This window comes from Telmatherina bonti (assembly GCF_933228915.1).
Source record: "Telmatherina bonti genome assembly, chromosome: 1".
NCBI lineage: Eukaryota > Metazoa > Chordata > Actinopteri > Atheriniformes > Telmatherinidae > Telmatherina > Telmatherina bonti.
Window position 1 is genome coordinate 32,096,620 of NC_136619.1, and position 20,761 is coordinate 32,117,380.

General features: G+C 35.4%; 1 protein-coding gene across 1 annotated transcript in view; it reads right to left on the bottom strand.

The window, feature by feature from the left end:
* Nucleotides 1-3,676: 3,676 nt before the first annotated feature.
* Nucleotides 3,677-20,761, bottom strand: part of scml2 (Scm polycomb group protein like 2) — a 32,362-nt gene continuing 15,277 nt past the window's right edge. The window contains exons 8-14 of the mRNA XM_079255568.1: nt 14,059-14,366; nt 13,685-13,814; nt 11,696-11,902; nt 6,396-6,569; nt 6,022-6,231; nt 5,718-5,872; nt 3,677-5,600 (exon numbers count right to left, since the gene is read on the bottom strand). Of these exons, the coding sequence (XP_079111694.1) occupies nt 5,475-5,600; nt 5,718-5,872; nt 6,022-6,231; nt 6,396-6,569; nt 11,696-11,902; nt 13,685-13,814; nt 14,059-14,366 (1,310 nt within the window). The 3' untranslated portion in view covers nt 3,677-5,474. The remainder of the gene's footprint in view (nt 5,601-5,717; nt 5,873-6,021; nt 6,232-6,395; nt 6,570-11,695; nt 11,903-13,684; nt 13,815-14,058; nt 14,367-20,761) is intronic.

The window sequence follows — 20,761 nt, forward strand, 5'->3', positions numbered from 1 at the left end:
TAAAATACCATTAAGTGCAGGCGGTGAAAAGGCTTTAGAAGGTCCTCAATTGGTTTGACTAGACATTAATTTGAAAGGGTTACCTAGAACGAACCACTCTTTTGCACTTCATTATTCAATAAGAAAATTTCTTGAAAAGAATATATATCTTACAATGAAATGCATATGTATATTTGTACTAAATATAAAAACTCATATCTATATAAAATGACAAGCAGAAAATTTATGGAGAATCAATCTGAGTGTAGCAAAGAACAAGTGTCACTGACAACATTACACATGGATCTCATAGCAGTGTACTGTTCTCCTCTCCTTGTTGCCTCTTCTTCATTTGCACTGACCCAGTAGCATAAGACAGGTGAAAGCTCAATCCAGAGGCTGGTGTTCAGCATTCTGAACAACCCTTCACTAATTGTAATAGAGAAGAGCCTAGAGGATAAAAGGAAAACACACTTTAAATTGTTAAAATTCAGTGAAGCTCCCACAGTGGTGCTGCAGCTTTTCCTACTCGAGACAAGGCTTTAAATATGCCATAAATCTCGCTCATTTGATCCGATGTGTTACAGAAGAAAACTGTCATCAGTGAAAAGCTTGAGCTGTCACCTGCCTACAACAGCAAACACAACATTTACACTTCTTATGTTCAGAGACCGTACTTCAATTGAAACCATTCACTGTATTCTGTGAATACCTCAGCAAGCTTATTACTGTTTTATTGTAAATGGCAGGCAGACAGACAGACAGACAGACAGAACGACGAATAGATAGACAGATAGATAAATAGATAGATAGATAGATAGATAGAAATACAACTGTTTGATACTCAGCGAATCTCAATTGCAGAACTGACACTGTGTAAGATGGAGAGAGTTAAAGGCTGTGAAATTATTTGAATTTTACATTCATCATCTTTCTGAAGCGCACTTGTTCCTGTTCATTGTTTTCTCTGTTGTGTTTTCTATTGCATGCAATAAGTAAAGGGAAAAAAGGAGAAGAAAAGGACACCACCAAATTATTATTTTTATCTGCAAGATGTTTCCTTGAGAAAAAAGATTTTGTATTTTCTGTTCAAATGTCAAGTTCAATAGTGTGTTCTATAGATGTACAAACTGTCTGGCTAATTCTGTTCTGTATAGTTGTGATCACACACAGGGGTTTATCTTGTACTGTATATCTACTCACTGGACAATCATGGGTATAAGAGACTGTAAAGAAAATCATATAGAATCTGTCATGAGGGAAAATCTGAACACTTTAGATGCTGGGTTGTAGTCAAGCTGAACATGTGGAAGTTAGAGAAATATTTTCCAGGAGAAACTTTAGATCATGTCAAAAGGGAATATTTGGTTGAAACACTTTGAATAAAATAATGTATAATTAAAGATTATAGTAAAAAAAAAAAAAAAAAAAAAAAAAAAAAAAAAAAAAAAAAGACATGGAAAAACTCCATTCATAAACAATTTTGTTTGAGCTAATTAAAAAGTATACTTTTGACACAGCTGAATATTTTTATTCTCACAATGTTACTGAATAAACATGATTTTAAGCTATCCAAATTATTGAAATGAATCATTGAACCATTTGACCCTTTTTGTAATGTGATTTTTCCGTACTGTACCTGACACTGATACCACAGAGGTATTTCAAGGCTTTTTCCTTTATTTGTTAAAGCAGTGGATGGAGGAGTTATTCATCCAGTGTGGTTGTGAATACAGACTTTAAGGCTGCCATGCAGATTTTACCTTCTAAAATTAAAGTCCTAGGCAGCTTGGGAATACACCATCAGAAGTATCTATAGCTCTTATTGATTTCTCTCCCAATTTATGTCCACTGTCTGTGTGCTACTATGCCCTTATGGGAAGTATGACAACCACTTGATATTTTTATTCAGAGGTGTACAGTATGGAATATCACTAAAACAGACTTTAAAATATCTGACAGAGCATTAAAAATGTGTAGACATTGAAAAAAAAAACTGTAACTATTAAAAATATCTCCATGTTTAAAATTAGCTAGGACTTAACAGATTTGAATCACTTTTGTATTTTTGTACAAATTTGTAAATAAGTTTTTGAAGAAAAAATGTTGCAAATTCTTTCTTTTTGTAAAACAAACCAATAAAAAATAATTTTAAAAAATGAAAAAAGTTTTTTTTTTTCCTTAAGTTTACTTTATTGTTTTTATGCCTTTGTATATTTTGGAGCTGTGCAACACTTTCAGTCTTGTATTTATTTACTTATCTAATTGGAAAATGAAGTTCCATCATTGTGAAAATTTCATTATTCTATAACTAATTCATTTGAACAGCTCATCAGGCTGCTTTAGTAACTGTGCATAGAAAAAGCCAATAAATGTGATTGCAATGAAATGGAAGACCTTTTGTGTGAGAAGTCATTTCCCTCCCAAGCAAAACAAAGTGCAGTAAGAGAATCTCTCCACTAGATGGCAGTGTTTGTATGTACAGTGTCTGAATTGTCCACGAGACAATTAAAATGTGAATTACCGTGGTTAGGTTAAAGAAAATAAGCTAAACAGAAAAGAAAGAGAAAAAAAAACATTGGATTCGGCTCTATAAGTTGCATTTTAATAACTTTAAAGAAAAATTTTTAAGGCACAGTCAGACCAAAAGAAAGAAGAAAAAACCTACCGCACCAGAAAACTGCTTTAGAGTAGCAAACATTTCCCTTGTTCTAGTTCCCGTTACTTTGCATTTTATGCATGCTTAAAACTTCCTGTCTGAAGCTCGTCCTAATTTTTCATGAAAAGATAAACAAATATTATATATATATATATATATATATATATATATATATATATATATATATATATATATATATATATATATATATATATATATAAACAAAATAATGTTTGCAAATACAGAATTTATAGTCGCACTGACTCGAAGACACAAAATTTACTCCACGATTTCCCCCCTTTAAACGAGTTCATTACAGCGATCATTTCATTTCGGAGTTTTAGAGTTTTGCTGAAAAAAAAAAAAAAAAAATCAGCTAAAATATTTTTTTCAGTATGTGTTTTGTAACCATTAGCTAACCGGTTTTGTGAAAGTTTAACTTACTCATCATTTGGATGAAGAGACCCCTCGTGTCCTCCCCGGTATAAAGTAGCTATGTGTCACTGAAGCAGAGGAATGAGATCTTGGTGGAAGTAAAGGATACGTCTAAACATCAGCTTCCTAAACATCTCCACTGTCACGTAACCAATAACACAAGTTCCCATTACAAACAAAAAAGGGTTAAACACATTTTTAAAATAAAAGTTGTGAAAGTTATTTTAACATTTGGGTTAGGTTCCACGTATCATTATTTTTAGGCTGGAAATAATAATTACAACAAATAACGAAAACAACAATCATAAAAAATATTTATTTTACTACTACTACTAATAGGGAACTATTTGAACTTATCTTCTGAACAGTGATTCTAATTGGTCTTTCCTGGAATGTACATAATGAATGTCCATATGCTATAAAAATAAGTCTGAAACAATGGTCAGCAACTTGTGTAGTCTTGCTGTAAGATAACACTAGGATGATGTAAACAAATGTTTAATATTGTGAATGCATTGCAAACATACAGTTTTTAACAAACATTTTTTTTACTGAACTTACAGTAAAAACTTGTAAAGATACACTAGATAGCAAGAGACGACAAGGCAGTAAAAAATATACATAGTTGGTTATTGTGCAGTCCCTCTATGCTGTAGTAATGAACACAAAATGTTAATGATGTGAACGATTTTCTAAGAAAAAACCTTTACTAAAACCTGAGATTCACATTAAAGCAAGATGTTTTCAAGTTTCAACTTGTTACCACTACAGGAGAGCAACAGTGTGAAATGCAGCTACGACAGACATAATACAACATGGTTTGGTTTCAAAATTATTCTGAAATGTTCAGAAAACTGAGTGTTTCTGCTGTTAAAAACAGATGGACACTTTAAAACGGGAATAATTACTCAGACACATCGTCATCTTGCAAGTAGTTATTTGATGATGCACACAAAAACTATTTCAGGCAGAAAAAAATGCATTTATGGTTGATACACTTTATTACAGTACAAAATGATATTTTTAAAAAAAGCTTTTCGTTTAACTTTGTACAAAACTGTTTCCCCATCGTGTCCTGTACAGCAATCAGACTTGGTGATCAATGATGCTACTTCATTTAAATGTAAAAACCCCTCTCCACTTATGAGTGTAGATCTAAAGTGTGTTTGATTGTGTGACTGTCAAAGCACAATACAGCCCCACTGGTGCACAAGCTGCTACTGGCCAGCAAGAATGTCCTCCAGCATGCAGACAAACACAAAAAAGGGATATAATTCTTCATTGACAGTTTCCCTACTTCTAAAGGCTGCACTTCAGATTTACATCTGGGGGAAAGGTTTTTTTTTTTTGGTTTTTTTTAGTTTTTTTTAACAATAATAAAATGAGATTGTCACCATTACAATCAGTTGGTGCCCAATCTGCTAACATCAATATATAATCTCTGTTAATAAAAACGTAAGCATCCGAGGACAAGAATTGTTTTGTACAACGATTGATTTCAGCAAGACTTCTTTATCACTTTTATAATGAATCCCATAAAACACTTCTAACTCACATAAACGGCCACTCCTGCTGTCCAGTGCCTGTTAGCAGTCATGCTCACACATTCAGTGGCATGCAACTATTTTAGCTGGCTGTAACAGAAGTCATTCAGATTTATTTTATTTATTTATTTATTTTTTTTGCATCGAGCAAGAAACTTACTGCCCGTCCCAGAATTTACTTTCCAAGCCTTTATCACATCATATCCAGCCAGAAAATTTGAACTGAGGAAACAAACATTTCATTACTTTATAATTTTTTTTACAGCTAATCTGGGTAAATGTGTAGTATAGAGTTTAACAGACCAAGGCCTGTAAGTTATGGCATCCAATTGTTAATATTAAGGCAAAAAGAGGTACACATGAAAAAAAAATTAAGTCTATGTTCAGATTTTTTATCCTGATTGCTGCTGTGTTTTTCAGTTTTATGCCGTTGTCTATCAATTAAAATAAGAAAATAAAAATCTTTTTCTGGCAGTTGCTAACATTTCAAAGACAGTGATGTTACAAAGAAAATATTCTTTTACAGTAACTTGACTTTTGATAGATCATAGTTTTATCATGTCAATGTGTACTTGCACTTTCTATGAATTTTTTTTAACCTAAATTTTAAAATTCTGATTTAAATTCTTTGTTATACTGATAAATATAGGTCTGAAAAATTCTGTTGATGTTTTTATTTATCGTTTTTTTTTTAGATTTATAGGATGTAATTTTCATATCTATTGCATTGGTCCTAAAGGCTAAATATTCTGAAACACCACCAGAAAAATGACCTCCGTGTCCATGATGGATTCATGCTGCAGTGCATCCCTGTTTATGCGTGTTTGGTTTGCCAGTGAGAAAAGTGCTGTCATCCTCTACTGTTTGGTCTGTTTCAGCTTTTCGATGTGATGACACAGTTTGAGTGCCGGGCCTAACTTTAGCCCCATGTACTTCATGATGACATCACTCCGCAGCAGCATCAATGCCTTGCCATCAATCTCCTGCAGAGAGAAGAGCATGTCAGCAGGAATTTGATCAGTCGTGATGACTTAATATGATGACATCGGTACAGCGCTGAACATGAAATTGGAGAAAGTTAATCTAATCTAGGAACTCACATGTTTCCTGAACAGGTCTACATGAGGGCCTAGAGTTTGGGGATCAGCCTCTTGGACAAATCGAATAACATCATCAACTGACCAGGAAGAGGCATTGCTCCCTGAACCATCTTTATCCTGCTTCATCTGATCTGGACCTGTTGTTGAACTAGCTGCTGTGTTAGATGAGAAGATGAAGAAAACAAAACCCAGTTAATAATTAAAACAAAAAAAAAAAAAGTACCCACAAAAGTACACAGTTAATAAACGTGGAAATTTTATTTTAGGAAGTCCCATTGTGACCATCTGTGTGTATTAAACTCACCTTCCACTCGTCTGTGTGCACTCATTGGGTCAGCTGGGTTGGAGCTGACACATCGAAGGGGTGGTGGTGTTTGTGTGTTTCCAGGGTAATATGGACGCTCCCTCTTTGCTGCTCTGTAGTCCAATGTGTTTTGAAGGGGACGGGCGCTGTGATTTCGATCCTTCGTAGAGTCATCATTTGACAGGCCGTTCTCAGTGATGGCCGACTGTTCTGTTTGAAGGGCGGATGAAAGAAAAGCTCTAAGAACTCAGGGAGAAAACAATAAAACCGTGCTAACAACACAACCATACAGTGACAGACTTGAGTAAAAAGATTCCCACTCTGGTACTGTTACAGTTCCTTATCTATTCTTTCACTTCAGTGACTTTATCCACCTGACTTGGCTCTGTTGTAGAAACGTGTGTTGTTGCTGTAGGGGTTGAACGGCTGTGAGCTGAACAGAATGTCACTCTCCAGATGTTGGCACATGTTCTCCAAGAACCGGAGCACAGAGGACGCACTTGAAACAGAGGGCAGCTTCACATAGCGGATCCCATGCTCCGACCGAACTGACAATAGAGCAGAACAGTTATTATAGTCTGTGTGAGCATGAGTGTGCAGAAATAGAATAAAAAACAAAAGCCATTTGCTTTCAGATGAAGCAGCGTTTTGCTTTATCAAAAAGAAAAATCTCACATGGTAAAAGGATTAATAACTGTCTGTCTCTTGTATTTGTGCTGCTCAAATAAATTTAACAGTAAGTTGTACAAAAACCAGAGCTTTGTCTTTTTAGAACAAGTGTAAGAATAAATAGATTTCACCAGCTTCTTCTCTCAGCAAACATTGATGTGAATTATGTTCACAGTAAAACATTTATTCCCAGCAGTGAGAGCCGAAGCTTTAATGTAATTGTAGTACCTAAATGTCATTATTTATAATTATAAACAAAGTTTAGTTACATTGCATTCAGAAGAAATTCTAATAAATCCAAAGTACATGTGTTATAATTAAGAGCAATTTATAATTCTAATACTAGAATTATAAATTGCATTACGTAAATCTAAACAATTTGTCACTTTAAGTCTCACCAGAAATCACAATTTAAGGGCTTAGGTTTGTAAACTATATTACAAGAGAGCCTGACCCTGACATTTCTAGCTTATCTGAGTTCATAATTATTCACCACATACTATCAACCACCAGCCGCCACTGTTTCACAGCTAAACAAAGCAGCAGATGGTTCAGGGTTAGCGCCCTCCCTCCCTTGATAAAACCTTATTTTCACCCCATCCATACTACATTACACCCTCCCACCCAAGCCAAGCCTGCACAGTTGCACAAATTAAAATCTTCTCTCCACTGTATACCACCCATAAGCTTCCCAATTCAAACCCCCAGGGGAGACTCGAGCTCACAATCCCAAACCAGGTTAGATGCACATGTCACCTCTGATTACAGACTCAGACCTCACATCAGTTGCTGCCACAGGCGCCATCTTTTATTCCTCCCATCTCTTTATTCTGATACATATACAATGCAGTTACAGGCATTATAAGCCTGATTTCACTTGCAGGATTTCCGTACCAAGACGTTCAGAAATTAAATAAAACAGTAATTGGGAGCACTTTTCATTTGTAAAATGTGCTAAAAATAAGATAACAAAACTGATTAGGTTTACATTAAAAACATAATGCTTGTATTTGTAAGGAAAATCTCAACTTAGAATTACAAATATTCTTATTGGGTATTATACCAAAAACTCTATCATTTAAGAAAAGGAAAATATTACAGTGGCAAAAAAGTTATAACAAGCTCCTGGCTAAAACCCAAACCCCCTAGAGAAGACATTGGTGGGAAAAGGTAAAAGACGTGATGGGAATGGAAAAGGCAGACTACAATTCAAAATTAAGACATTTCAAGAAATGTGGTCACCTGTATTGTAGGAAATAGAAAACCCTAGAACGTAGTTAATTGTCAGACACATATATGTGTTAACATTTGTATTATTTTACGGTTATATTTTTTTAAATTGTGTTTACTTTTATTTATTTTATTTATCTATTATTTTTTATGTAAGTTTATATGTATATCTGTTTGTATGTATATATGTGTATATACGGGTACATATGTATTTGTGTGTATTTATCTGCAAAAAAATGTTCTTTATGTAAAAAAAAAAAAAAATCATTATAAAAAACATAATGCTTATGAATAAAAATTGCTTAGCTTGGTTGCCTTACAATAAAGGTTAGAAACAGCCAGAAAGTCAGTTTGTCTTCAAATCATGAACATATCGTCATGTTTGAGACTTACGAGCAACACATTATCTCATTAGCTGTGGTATAACTGCAATTTCCAGTTTAGATTATACACTGCTCCCAGAAAATATAAGGATCTTTTAATACACCTTAGATCTTGATGAAATATATCCATTTGAGGTCTTTATTAATTACATAGTGGAGTGTGCTGAGAACAAAATAAAAGAATTATCAATGGAAATCAAACTCATTAACCTCAGGAGGTTTGGATTCAGAGTCATACTCAAAACAAAAGTAGAAATATCAGATCAAGTTCAGTTGTGATTGTGGCTTCCACGTGCCTGTAGGCACTCTACAACATCTGGGCATGCTCTTGATGAGATGACAGATGTTTTCCTGAGGGATTTCCTCTCAAACATTGATCAGGACATCAGTCAACCCAAAGATAGTCTGTGTTGCAACTTGGCAAAGGTGATGGAACGGGACACGATGTCCCAAAAGTGCTCTATTGGATTTAGTTGGGAAGGCAGGCCAGTCCATAGCATCACAGAATTTATCTCGCCTTTATAGAGGCAGTCTGGCCAGTTGCCTCTTATTTCCCCCTGTTGTCTTTTTCACTTGCACAGCAGTAGGTGAAACTGATTCACAGTCAATGTTACTGCCTAAATAGACAGACTGAAACCCCAGAAATATGACTGACTTTGAGTTACATGCTAACAATTATGTGTTCCCTTTATTTTGAGCAGTATATTTATTGGCTTAAGTTCTTGACAAACCAGAAGAAACTGTCAATCAAACAGCAATGGGACAGATAGTTCTTAAAATAGAATAAATAAATTCTCTCATTCATTTTATGTGAATAAAAGGTGCAGGATTGAACTGGTACATTCTACAGTTCAGGGAAAAAGTCAGAAGTCACATTGAATTTATTTTACCCCCAAGCTGACAAACTCTCACAACAATAGCTCTTCAAGCTTTCTGAAGAGCTTCTCAAGTTTTTCAAGTTCTTGTACATGTCCATTTTCAAATGAAAATGTTGGTTGGTTTATCTATTTACCCTCTTAACACAGACCTGTTGATCCTTTTAGCATAAAAGCCACTTTATCCAAGGTGATGAACTGGTATTGAGTCTACAGATAGCAGGCAGTTACAAAGAACAGAGTCAAATAGAATATTTAAGTACACTGTCAATGGCAGGCTACGACAAACATGCATAATGTTTCCCATTTCTTTAATCTATGGAAGTAAGTACTGAGGTTAAACTACAGACTTCCGTCCAAAATAATTTAACTATTGGGCAGAGCCATAGCATGTGAAATAGATGACCTACTTGCCCACATTTATGCCAACAAATGTTTGTGCTTACCAATACAGACATAACTCTGTGTTTGTCTTTATGTCTGTTTGGTCATAGCACCAAAACGTTTAAAACAAGATTGGAAAAGAAAACAATGGGCTTAGCATTTTTGGCTGCTAAAAGAATAATTTTACTAAATTGGAAAATTCACAAGCCAAAATGCTTCTCCATGGAAACATGGTTATTGGAATTTCTAAATCTTATAAGTATGGAAAGAACAACGGATATACTAAATGACACTAAACTGAACTCTGAACTATTTGGAAGCTGGTACGGGGACACATGAGAGCACAAATGAGTATATAATGTGAAGTAAGATGTAAGAGAACTAAAAAGAAATTTGTTTATATTTTCTACACTTGAATTTATAGGTATAGATATATGTAATGTGAACTTATTATTGGGGCTTTGGACATAGTTCCCCACTGGACATATGGGACGGATGAGCAGTAAATAATGTTGCATTTATTATGGAAGTGTTTTTGTATGTGCTTGTACATATACATAAAAGGGGCTATATGTGTATATATTGGTATGCAGACTTATATGTAGTCTGTGATGTGTATACAGGTGTGCACATATGTATGTGCATATATATGTGTATACATGTGAATTTATGTATATATAGGTGAACATTTTTATCGATGTACACACTCAAAAATAGAGGTACCAGCTTGTACCTAAAAAGGTACAAATGCTTGTCGCTGGGGGTGTACTCTTTTGAGAGACATTTCTGTACCCTTCAGTTCTGGTCTATTTTTGTACCTTATCAAGTTCAACCTCACCTTATCAAGTTATGTTTTTTATGTTTTCCACAGCATTAGGCCTGGTCCATTCCACTTAGCAATATTATCTTATCTTTAATCTAGAAATAATCTTCAAAAACTCAAAATACTGACCAAACATACACTTAGTTTGCAGCATCTGACCTTCATTGTCTGGTGTAGTAAATGACTGTTAAGTAGTACTACTGTCATCACTCAACTCTGCTCTAGTTTGTAACATTACAGCTATTAACATTACATTTTTCAATGCTGCAGGTACCCTTATGGTCAAAATGGTACAAATTTGTACTTTATGTCACTTTAAACCCTTCTTCGTACTCTGAAGGTGTGCTTCTGGTCTCTTAAAGACCAGTATTGTACTTTTGAGAGAACATTTCTTTAAAATGTATCTATAGGTACAGAAATATCCTTATCTTGTACCTCTATTTTTGAGAGTGTATAACTCACCCATCCTTCTAAAATGGCTTCTCATCTAAATATCTCATGGCAAATATAAGCATGCACAACACCACTACCTCACCTTTTTTTTTTTTAAATGTAGTTGTGGATTTTTATGTGTTTGTTAAATGTCTTAGAACTGGATATGTTATTTGGTTTAAATATTTAAATTGTGAATAAAATAAATAAATAAAAAATAATTTATGGAAGTAACTCCCAAAGAAATATTAACTCAGAGTTTATATCTCAGAACTGCAAGCAATAGCTGAAAAAAACTGAGGAAACTTGACAAGAAGAGTAGAACAGGTGTAGGTGAACAAAATCTGAAAGTGATGTCCTTGAGACCCCTGATACAATAATGCATAATACAGCCCTACTGGTCCTGAAAAATACACCTAGACCTTCAGCTGATCCATCTACTATTTACTGAAACCTCACCAGACATTGTCTCCATCAAAGGACGGCTGTTTAAAAGCCAATAATAATGATAAAAACATGGAGAAAAGTTTAAATATGTCAAGTGACACAAGAACTTGACTGATAATCAGTGTTAACTGGTCTTATAACACAGATTTATCCTCTGCAAAGCTCAGGTCTGAACATTATTGAGGCCTGCAAAAAGCCTTGAGAACTATTCATGAAGAAAATACACGAAAAGAGGGTTCAGGCTTTTAAGTTTGTTAAAATGTTCAAATTTAATGACTTAATATTGCGGTTCAAGTCTGAGTGTTATCTTCTCTTGCATAGAGATATGATTTGGGTCTATCAATTTGGTACAACTTTATAAGGGATAAATTGATTATTTTCTCTGCAGGACAAAATGAGCAATCTACTGAAATCTCTTGTTTGGGCTTTACCTCTGATGACCTCTCCTCCTGTGTGGGACTGGCTCTGTAGAAATGACAGTAGCACAGAGGGCTGGTATGTACAGTCCACACAGGCCTGAACCGCCTGCTGAAGCACTGCATTTACTGGTGCTGGACCAAAGTGGTCCGGCAGCTGCTGCACCAATTTCCGGTCAAGTTGCGGGCCAAAGTCCCCATGTTTGTTAACATAGACACACACTGTGATGAAACAAAGAAAGAGGGATAAAAAGGAAAGAAAAAGAGACATTTTAACATACTGAAAATGCTAAAGTAGATTTTTTTATGATGTGTTATTTAAAACACTACTTTACCAGAGAAATACAACAACCCTCCATATGTTCAGAAATCATTCTTACACTTCCCTTTTTGCACATATTGGTATGTAGAATTAAGCTTAAATTAATAGTGTAAATAAAAAAAAAAGGAAAAGAGGAATAAAACTCAAATCTGAACTAATTATGACAACAATATAAAGTTTTCATAACTTGTGTCAAATTTAGGTGAAACAATACATAAAGTTCTAGATTTGGGGGTTTACTAAATTCCTCATGATGAAGAAGACAAAAAAAAGTCTGACAGAGTTTGATTACATAATATAATTGTTATTATTTCGCTAGTTTTTATAAGTCTTGTAATAGCCATGATAATGTCTACAAGCTGTTGCAGGATAAATCACTAAGTGTAAAGTTTCTGCTCTCAGTTGCACTTTTTGTTTTCTTTTTCAAGAACTTCTGCAATCATACTTCCCTTATGGGGGGGGGGTTGAGTTACCAAATATTCAGTAGTTATAACTAATTATGCAATAGCAAGATAAATAGCATGTAGTTGATTATCATACAACCTCGTACTGTTGCAACCCTAACTAATCCTAACTGCCCTTTAAACATCTCAAATCACTTTTAACAAATATTCTGCTGCACTTAAAGCTGGGGTAGGAAATGTTGGCGAGTTAGTAAGATGTGAAAGTAGCACCCTGTCTAAACCAAACCGGGTCGGGAAAATCCTTCCTGCATTTTCTCAGTCGTGAAGAAGCTTACGAAATATAAGAAATTAACAACTTCAATTTGACCCGAATGTTTCAATTGGTCAAAGTTTTTACAGATTTACAGTAAACTGAGGGGTCTAACTATATTTCTTATTGGTCATGATTTAAAAATGTGCAGACTACTATCAGGACGAGGAACCACTTCACCCACAGTAAGAAAAATGTCTCTAAGCAAGATTACCTACCCCAGCTTTATATATGACACTTCTGAGTAAATAGTCCAATAAAGACTTACAATTATGCAACATAAAGATATCTGAATAACACTTTCTGGCTTCAACTACTCTTGTTGTACAAATGGTTATTAATCCATCAGAAATTTGTGCATTAATCAAATTTATTTTATCAAGTAGTAAATACATTGGCCATTAATGTTATACTTATTGGAAATATCAAATTAAAAGTTTAGTAGTTAATTTTACAACTTATATTTGTCCCTAAACAGGTCTACGATTGTTCCCTAGTTTCATTATACAGCTCCTCTGAACACTCCGAAGTGTTAACAAGGGTCCCAGTTAATAACTAACGACTGTTTAAGAGCTGACAGGCAACTCCTCAGACTTTATTGGCTTGAGTTTTGTCCAGTTTTGGCTTGAGTTTTGTGGTTCAAATTGTGGGATCTTACATAAAAAAGTGTGTCGAAAAGTGTATCTCAATTATGATGCAAAGAGGATCCACAAAAATGTAGTGTTGCAAGAGCAATAAATCTAAACCTTTTGCAAAAGTTTTTGATCTTTAAATAGTTCTATAAATATAAAAGTCTTATTTCTCATGTCATTACTAAATATAACTGATCTAAAAAAAAATGTGTATATAAAGCCAAATCCACAACACAAAAGTGTGCAAAAACTCTGATTAAAGTACCTTTGAATGCATTGTGTGGATCAAATATCACTATTATATTCAGTTATTGCAATCAAACTTATGTTATTCACCTGTGCACACTACATTAGAGCTGTTGCTAAGGTTGCTGTCCACTGAGACATGGCCGGCGTTCAGTCTGATCTCTGGAGGCGGAGTTGTAACTGGTGGTGTCCCCAAGCATTGCCCCACCTGAGGCTTCTTCTAGAACAAAGAACAAACACTATCTCATTAAATCTTGGTAACCTGCACGGGGTTGTTGAGGATTTATTAATGCTGTGCTTCAACTCTTATCATGCATGAAAATCTGCAAATATCCTCCTCTCTTCTCTTAAGTGTCTCACTGTCTCCTCCTCCTTAGAATAACTCCTGCTATAATAATTCAAAGATAAAATGACAGGGTGAGTTGCTGAGTTCATAATAGAATACAACTCTTGTGACATCTCACCTTGCCCTTGGGCTTGGGCCCTCTCTTCTTGTGTGGTCTCGGAGCCAGGTGAGTTTCAGAGCTAGTTCTGGCTGGGCTCTGCGATGTTCCATTTACTGCTGCCGCTGCCGCCGCTTCAGCCGCTGCCTTCAGTAAAGCAATGGTCTGGGATTTGGGGCGACGACCTCGGACTCCCTTTCGTACGGGGAGGGGTGGCAAGGGGTTGGGCAGTCGGTATGAGGTCTGCATGGAGGAGGAGGAGTTGAAAGAGGAGCGACGTGTTCCTGATGTGGAAGAAACTGGAGCGAGAAGTGCACTAGGGAGGGTAACTGGGAAAATGAGATAGTAGAAACAATACAGAGAATATTTCTTAGCATTATTGTGATGAGTCTATAAGTGTTGAAACTTTTAAATGCAAAAATATTTATAACTTAATTTTCTTTCTTTTTGGTGTCATGTATTTTGTTTGTGTGGTTATGTTGAAACTTTTATTTGTGGGTAAAACAACAGGACTGTTAGTAACAGCAGATGCCAGATGTAAATGTGAGCTAATGCAGTGATTTCATCCAGAGTCTTGTGCATTTTTCATAAAGTCAGCCCTTCGGTATCAGATTAGAGTCCTTTTCTCAGGATTCAGATTCCTTAATCTTAAAATATAATATAATATAATATAGACTTAAAATATAATACTTTGCAATAGTTGCATTAAAATATTTTTTGTACTTAAATATGATAAATATTTCTAAAGCTATCTTTAAAAAAAAAAAAAAAAAGGAAACACTTTCTTTTTTATGGTTTATCTACGAGAGGCTTTTCTTTTTTTACATAACATCTCTTGCTCCCCATGTCCTCTGTGTTAATTTGAATGATCAAGCATGAACATTCAACGTGATTTTGCAACATTTTTGAATAAATGTAAAATGAATGTTTTTGGAAATCATTGCAAAATAAATGTATCATTTCACACAATCTCCAAATGTTGTCTTTTAGAATGGGGTTCAGCTCCATAGATAGAAACTAGACATGCTCTTTTCTGAAGGAAATCCCAAAGAATAAATAAGAATACTTAAAAGCAGCAAAAGCTTAGTTTGGATATAATAAAAGTGACAATAAAGTGTAAGCTAAGTAAATATTCACTGTTAAGAGACGATAATATAAAGCAGTGATACCGCCACCACTTTCTATCTTCATTAGCCTGAACGTAATACACTGATAAAGATCACATAATTACCAATGTGGAAGTGTGAAAAGAAGGGAGGATAAGGAAAAGATAATCACCCCTGCTATTTCAATAACAATGCATGGTTTGGTTAGAGTGGGGGTCTGAAAGTGTACGCTGATGGTCTCAAGGGGGCAAAGCTTTCATCAGAGCCTTCTTGACTGAGGCAGTATGGCACAACTATGGAAGCTTTACAGTATTCTCTGAGGGACCAAACAGGGCCCTGTGAAAGCAGCTTACTTGGAAAATGAGTGAAAGTGGGTGTAGAATAGAGCAGTGTCTTGTTTCAGAGGGCAAAGGCTCACTCACTCACCAGGAACGGTCACACAAAGCGTGGTCTCGGACGACAGCGAGACCCTCCTGCATCACAAGCCAAAGGCATCAAGCCCTCTATATCACTTGGTTTTGCTTCATCAAAGGAAATTTGAGTTGATGTGGCCTCTCTGATATTTCAATGTAATCTATTCACAAAAGTGACAGGAACTCAAACCAGCCGGCATACCTTTTCCATACCAGTGAATGTCACACTCGACCATGTTAGTTTATTATCATACTTATGTAAAGCAGATTAGGCACCTTTCAGAGAAAATCTGCTTATAAACGATTTTATCCAACACATTCACAGTGATAGGATCAGATTAAGTCTATCAACTTGTTCCAGGTCTACAGTGAATCAACAAATAAAAAGATTTATTGTGGATTAGAGAACTTTTTAAAGTTAAAAGTTAAAAATATTTTTAAAAAAAAGAAAGCTTTGCTGTAGTTTAGCTCCATGCCTCATGCATTTTTTTAATTTATGGTTTGGATTTGGGGAAAAAAAAAACAAAACATGGCATTGTCATACTGAAATATGAAAGCACCTTCATTCAAAAATGTGTTGCAACATTGTTGCAAAACCGGCAAATCATTCAGAATTGATGTAAAAGTTGGAATTCATCCCATAACAGGCCTGAAAACAATTAAGGCGGTAATAACAGTTGTTTTTTATAATTTTTTTTTATATGAAAGCAGCTTTTAAGAGGTTTCTCAAGTCAGAGCAAGGATTTCCACTACAGAACTCTTTCTACTAGTAGTTGTTGTGTAAGCATCAAGTTACTGACCTGCAGCCAATGAACTAAAAATAAGTCTGTCTTTTTTTTTTAATTATTTATCCAAATCCTGAAAAAGAAATAAAAGAAAAGTGCAAATGACAATTTGCTTTAACTATTTAAAGAGATATTGCAAGTTATTAATTTATTTTTCATTTTTAGGGGGCTTTATGTTTCTGAGTCATCGTCTCACATGCAGTAAGTGGAAGTTAGCGCTCTCTCATGAAAGAAAAGCCGAAAAAGCATGAGCATACTAGCAATGCTAAAAGCTGGAAAAAAACAGGATCAACACAGAAAAAAGAGATCCACAATGACTAAAATGAAAAAACAATGCCATATCAACTGATAGACTTTTACACCATTTACTTTTTTACTACAAACTAAACCAAACTTAAGCTAAGAACATCTGTGTTAGTACGTCTCTGCTCACCTCCATGCTTTACCAACATTGGAGCTAATAAAAAGTACAAACCCGTTTGAAAATAAAGAAATATTCCTTTAATTTTTATATTAAAATAATTATACGTTAGAGAAAGTAACTAGGGAAGAAAAGTTAATAAAAACTATTATGTTAATAACTAAACTTGTTTTGTTTTTACAACTAAAAGAAATTAAAAAAAACAAGTAACTAAATAAAAACTGTTAGGCCCATTGAGTATTACAACTAATCTAATGTTTACGTTCATCTTGTTTCTGACAAATATTTCTTTTGGTTCATTTCTGCAATATATGAACATTGGTAGTCGCAACAAAACACTGCATGTCACTATGAAGAACATCAACTTTATTGCTGAATGTGAATTAAATTAAAAGAATTTGCAAAAATGTTCAAGAGATACTTAAATAACAATGTGATTTATACAAATATACAGTTGTATCATTTTTCCAAAACACGAGCTAAAGACCTCTCTGAAATGTTTTAGAAAGAAAAGTCTCTGAGCGACACATGACTGACATGTATATATTGCAACAAAACAGCAACACATGGTACCGATCATGACTATAATTCCACCATGACCCAATGACCTGTGCAAGCTACAGCCTGAGAAAAGTGCATGAATGAATGTGTGCCGTCAGTGCACGAGAACATTGGTAAGAAGTGTGTCTGCTGAGGGGGGAGGGGTTGGTTGGAGGGGGGGTGTTGAAGGAGGGGCTTCACATAGTAACCTCTCATCTAATTATGCTCCACACACAGAGATACACATATGCCTATACAAACAGTGCTCTCAAAGCAAACAGATCACTTAGCCACATTATGCACACACACACACACACACACACACACACACACACACACACACACACACACACACACACACACACACACACACACACACACACACACACACACACACACACACACACACACACACAGACTGTTATTTTCAGCAAACTCATTAATGTATGACAGTGTGTAAATGTCTGAAAAAGCACAAAAGGGAAGTTACTTAAGTAGCTTCAGGTCACAATGTGTAAACACAGCAGTTTTTGTGCACACATGCACATGAATAAAATCACTCTTGTTCTCCCATTGAGCTGATTGTAATTTGATAGGTGTTTTTTTTTTTTTTGCAAACTAGTTCCTGATGTGTCACAAGACAAAACGTGATTAAAAGCACATGAAGTTTCACACTTAATTAAAGCAAACAAAGCTGTTAAATCTTGAGACTTTCTTTCAGTCTGACTGCATTTCCTTTACAATATCATTCAAACAAATGCAAGTGTGTGAAAAAGTCTCCACGCTAAATAGACCCAAAGTTCAGAAGAAGCAGAATAATCCTTCTTGTAACACAACTTACATCTAAACTGAACATGAAGCTTCCTTCATTTTCTTATGTTCCAACAAAACAAAGCTAAAAGCAAGTAGTTTTTTTGGGATAAAAATTTTTTTGAATATCAGCAATGCTGAAGGCTCTGCAATCAGTTTCATCCCATCAAACCTCTTGTATGTAGACAAGACAACCTGGATAAAGCAGAGAAAATCCTGTCCCAAGACAGCTTGTTATTCCAGCACAATCAGAAATGCTCAATTCCAAGTTTCTCTTTCATTTATACAGAAAAGCAAACAATGCTACTCACCAGGAAATAAATTTTTAAAAAAAGCAGAACTTCACTGCAGTCGTAGGAGAAGTAAACTCAGCCGTGATAACCGCACTAATATCTTACAACAAGACACTCCTTCCTGGTTCTCTCTTTGGGAAAAGAATACTCTCGTTAAGATGTTGCTGATTCCCTTTTTTCCTTCTTGTTTAACTTTTTCCAGGATACCGTCCTTGTCTGCACCACATTGTCTAATTTCTGTCTCTATCAGCTGCGTCTCTTGCCTTTTCTCCACAACAAAGCCCACGCTGCTGCCGCCTGTTCTGCTGCTTGACGCCGCTGCAAAGCTTCCCTCCCAATGAATGAGCTGTAGGAGGGAAGAAAGGAGGGGGGGGTGAGAATTTGCATAGGGCTGCGAGGGAAGGAGGGAAAAGTGGGTAGGTGAGGAGGGGGGCGAGTTGAATCCTTTATTAATGTTATCTGTAGGCCATATTGACGGTCTAGATCAGTCACCTGCTTCCAAGTAAGCCTCTCGGGGAGGGGGAGAGGAGAGAGGGAGGGGTGGGGTGACGGTGGGACTCCGAGAGTGAATGGGGGAAGGGAGAAGGGTTGGAGGTGGGGTAAAAGGTTAAACTGGATCAGAAGACTCCTGATTGAAAAGGGTGAAAAGGGGCAAACTCCTGGAGTTGGTGCACATATAAGCAAGCTTCTCCTAGAATGAAGACATACACACACGCACACACACACACACACACGAATGACCCAGAAAGGGGTCCCCCTCAACGTAACCAAAGACTATTCAGACATTTCCTGATGAAAAACGGCTGGGTCCAGCATCAGGAAGTTGTGGCGTAGTCAGATATCAAGCAGACTGGAACAATGTGGGGCATACCAGTCAGAGGAAGCTTTCATGGGAAAAGTCTTCACTGACATCTTCATCTGCCTCTTCGATGACAAACAGCAGGGATAAATGAAAACACTTGAGTCATGGAGTAAGATTTTATGCAGCGTAATGGCAAAAAATGAGATACAGCTTATAGATTCACAAGTAATTATTTAAAAAATGTTCGGGAATTTTTATTTTTAGCTTAAATTGTAAGAATCAACACAGAAAATTGTGCATGTTTAGCTCCACATTATTTTAACAAATTCAAACCAAATGCAGCAATGAATTTAAACATTTGAAGAATATGCAGATTTATTTTGTGTGTGCTTTTGTATAAAAGTCAACTATAAATCTGTTATATTTCTTTGTTTTGTAAAATCATGACGTTGGTAAAATGTTTTGGGAAAAAAGTGTAAAATGTATCTAAAAATACAGGGTGACAACATCATAATTTTATTACTTTGTCTCACAAAAATGATAAAGGAGTGAGACGTGTCTTTTACCACAGACACGCGTCCTTCATGCGTTAGTCAGAAAGCACCACTCTCAAAGATGAAAGAAATCAACACAAAAAGAGAAGTAATCATTTGCATGTTGTCAGTCACTTATAAAGAAAAGGAAATTCATTACGCTCATTTTGGCTTTTCTGTAGCTTCCTTTAAAATTGTCTTGCAGGGTCATAAAAAGGATCATTTGGATGAAAGCTAATTTGAAATTTTTAATGTTGTAGTAATTACAGAGTCTATCGCTCTTTTCCTCACATGCACAGTTAATTATCGGCTCGTTAACACCTCACAAAACCCTAATAATTCACTTTACATGTAAAAGACAAAAAAAAACTAGGCTGTCAGGTGATTTTCTTTTTGTTCTCCGTTGGATTTTCCGACTGCATTAACAAGGAAAACATTCTCCACACGCAGTCCTGTAGCTTTAAAAAGATGAACTGCAAAAGATGTTTATTTTCATCTGTTGTGAAGTATTTTCAAGTTCTTACTTCTTAGGAATAGTATTAATATGTTCCACATCCTATTTAAATCAAGATGTGAAAGTAAAAATATAATACCAGCAAGTGGTTGAGGCAAAACCTCCACTTTACCACCTCACATTTAACTTGAAAACATTTAATTTTACAAGTCTGTTTAGATTTTACTGGTTTTTACATTAATTCATCAGTCAGGAAAACAGCTGACAGTGTCCTTTACATTGTACACTTCTAATAGTTAATAGACACATTCCCTTATTCCACATGGTTAGATCAACTAAAGGCCACACTTTTTGTCTTTGGTGCAACATTTTGGGAGGTGGACGAGCAGCAGTTTCATATCAATGGAATGGATTCCACAGAATAGAAATTTCTCCTTGTTAGTAACTAAATTAGCAAAGCACTGAAAAAGTATTGTCAATCAAGGGTCTGAACAAAATTATATTACTGTGCACAGTAAAGTGTTGTTTAAGGTTACAGGTTTTATTAATATTCTTAAATCCATCCAT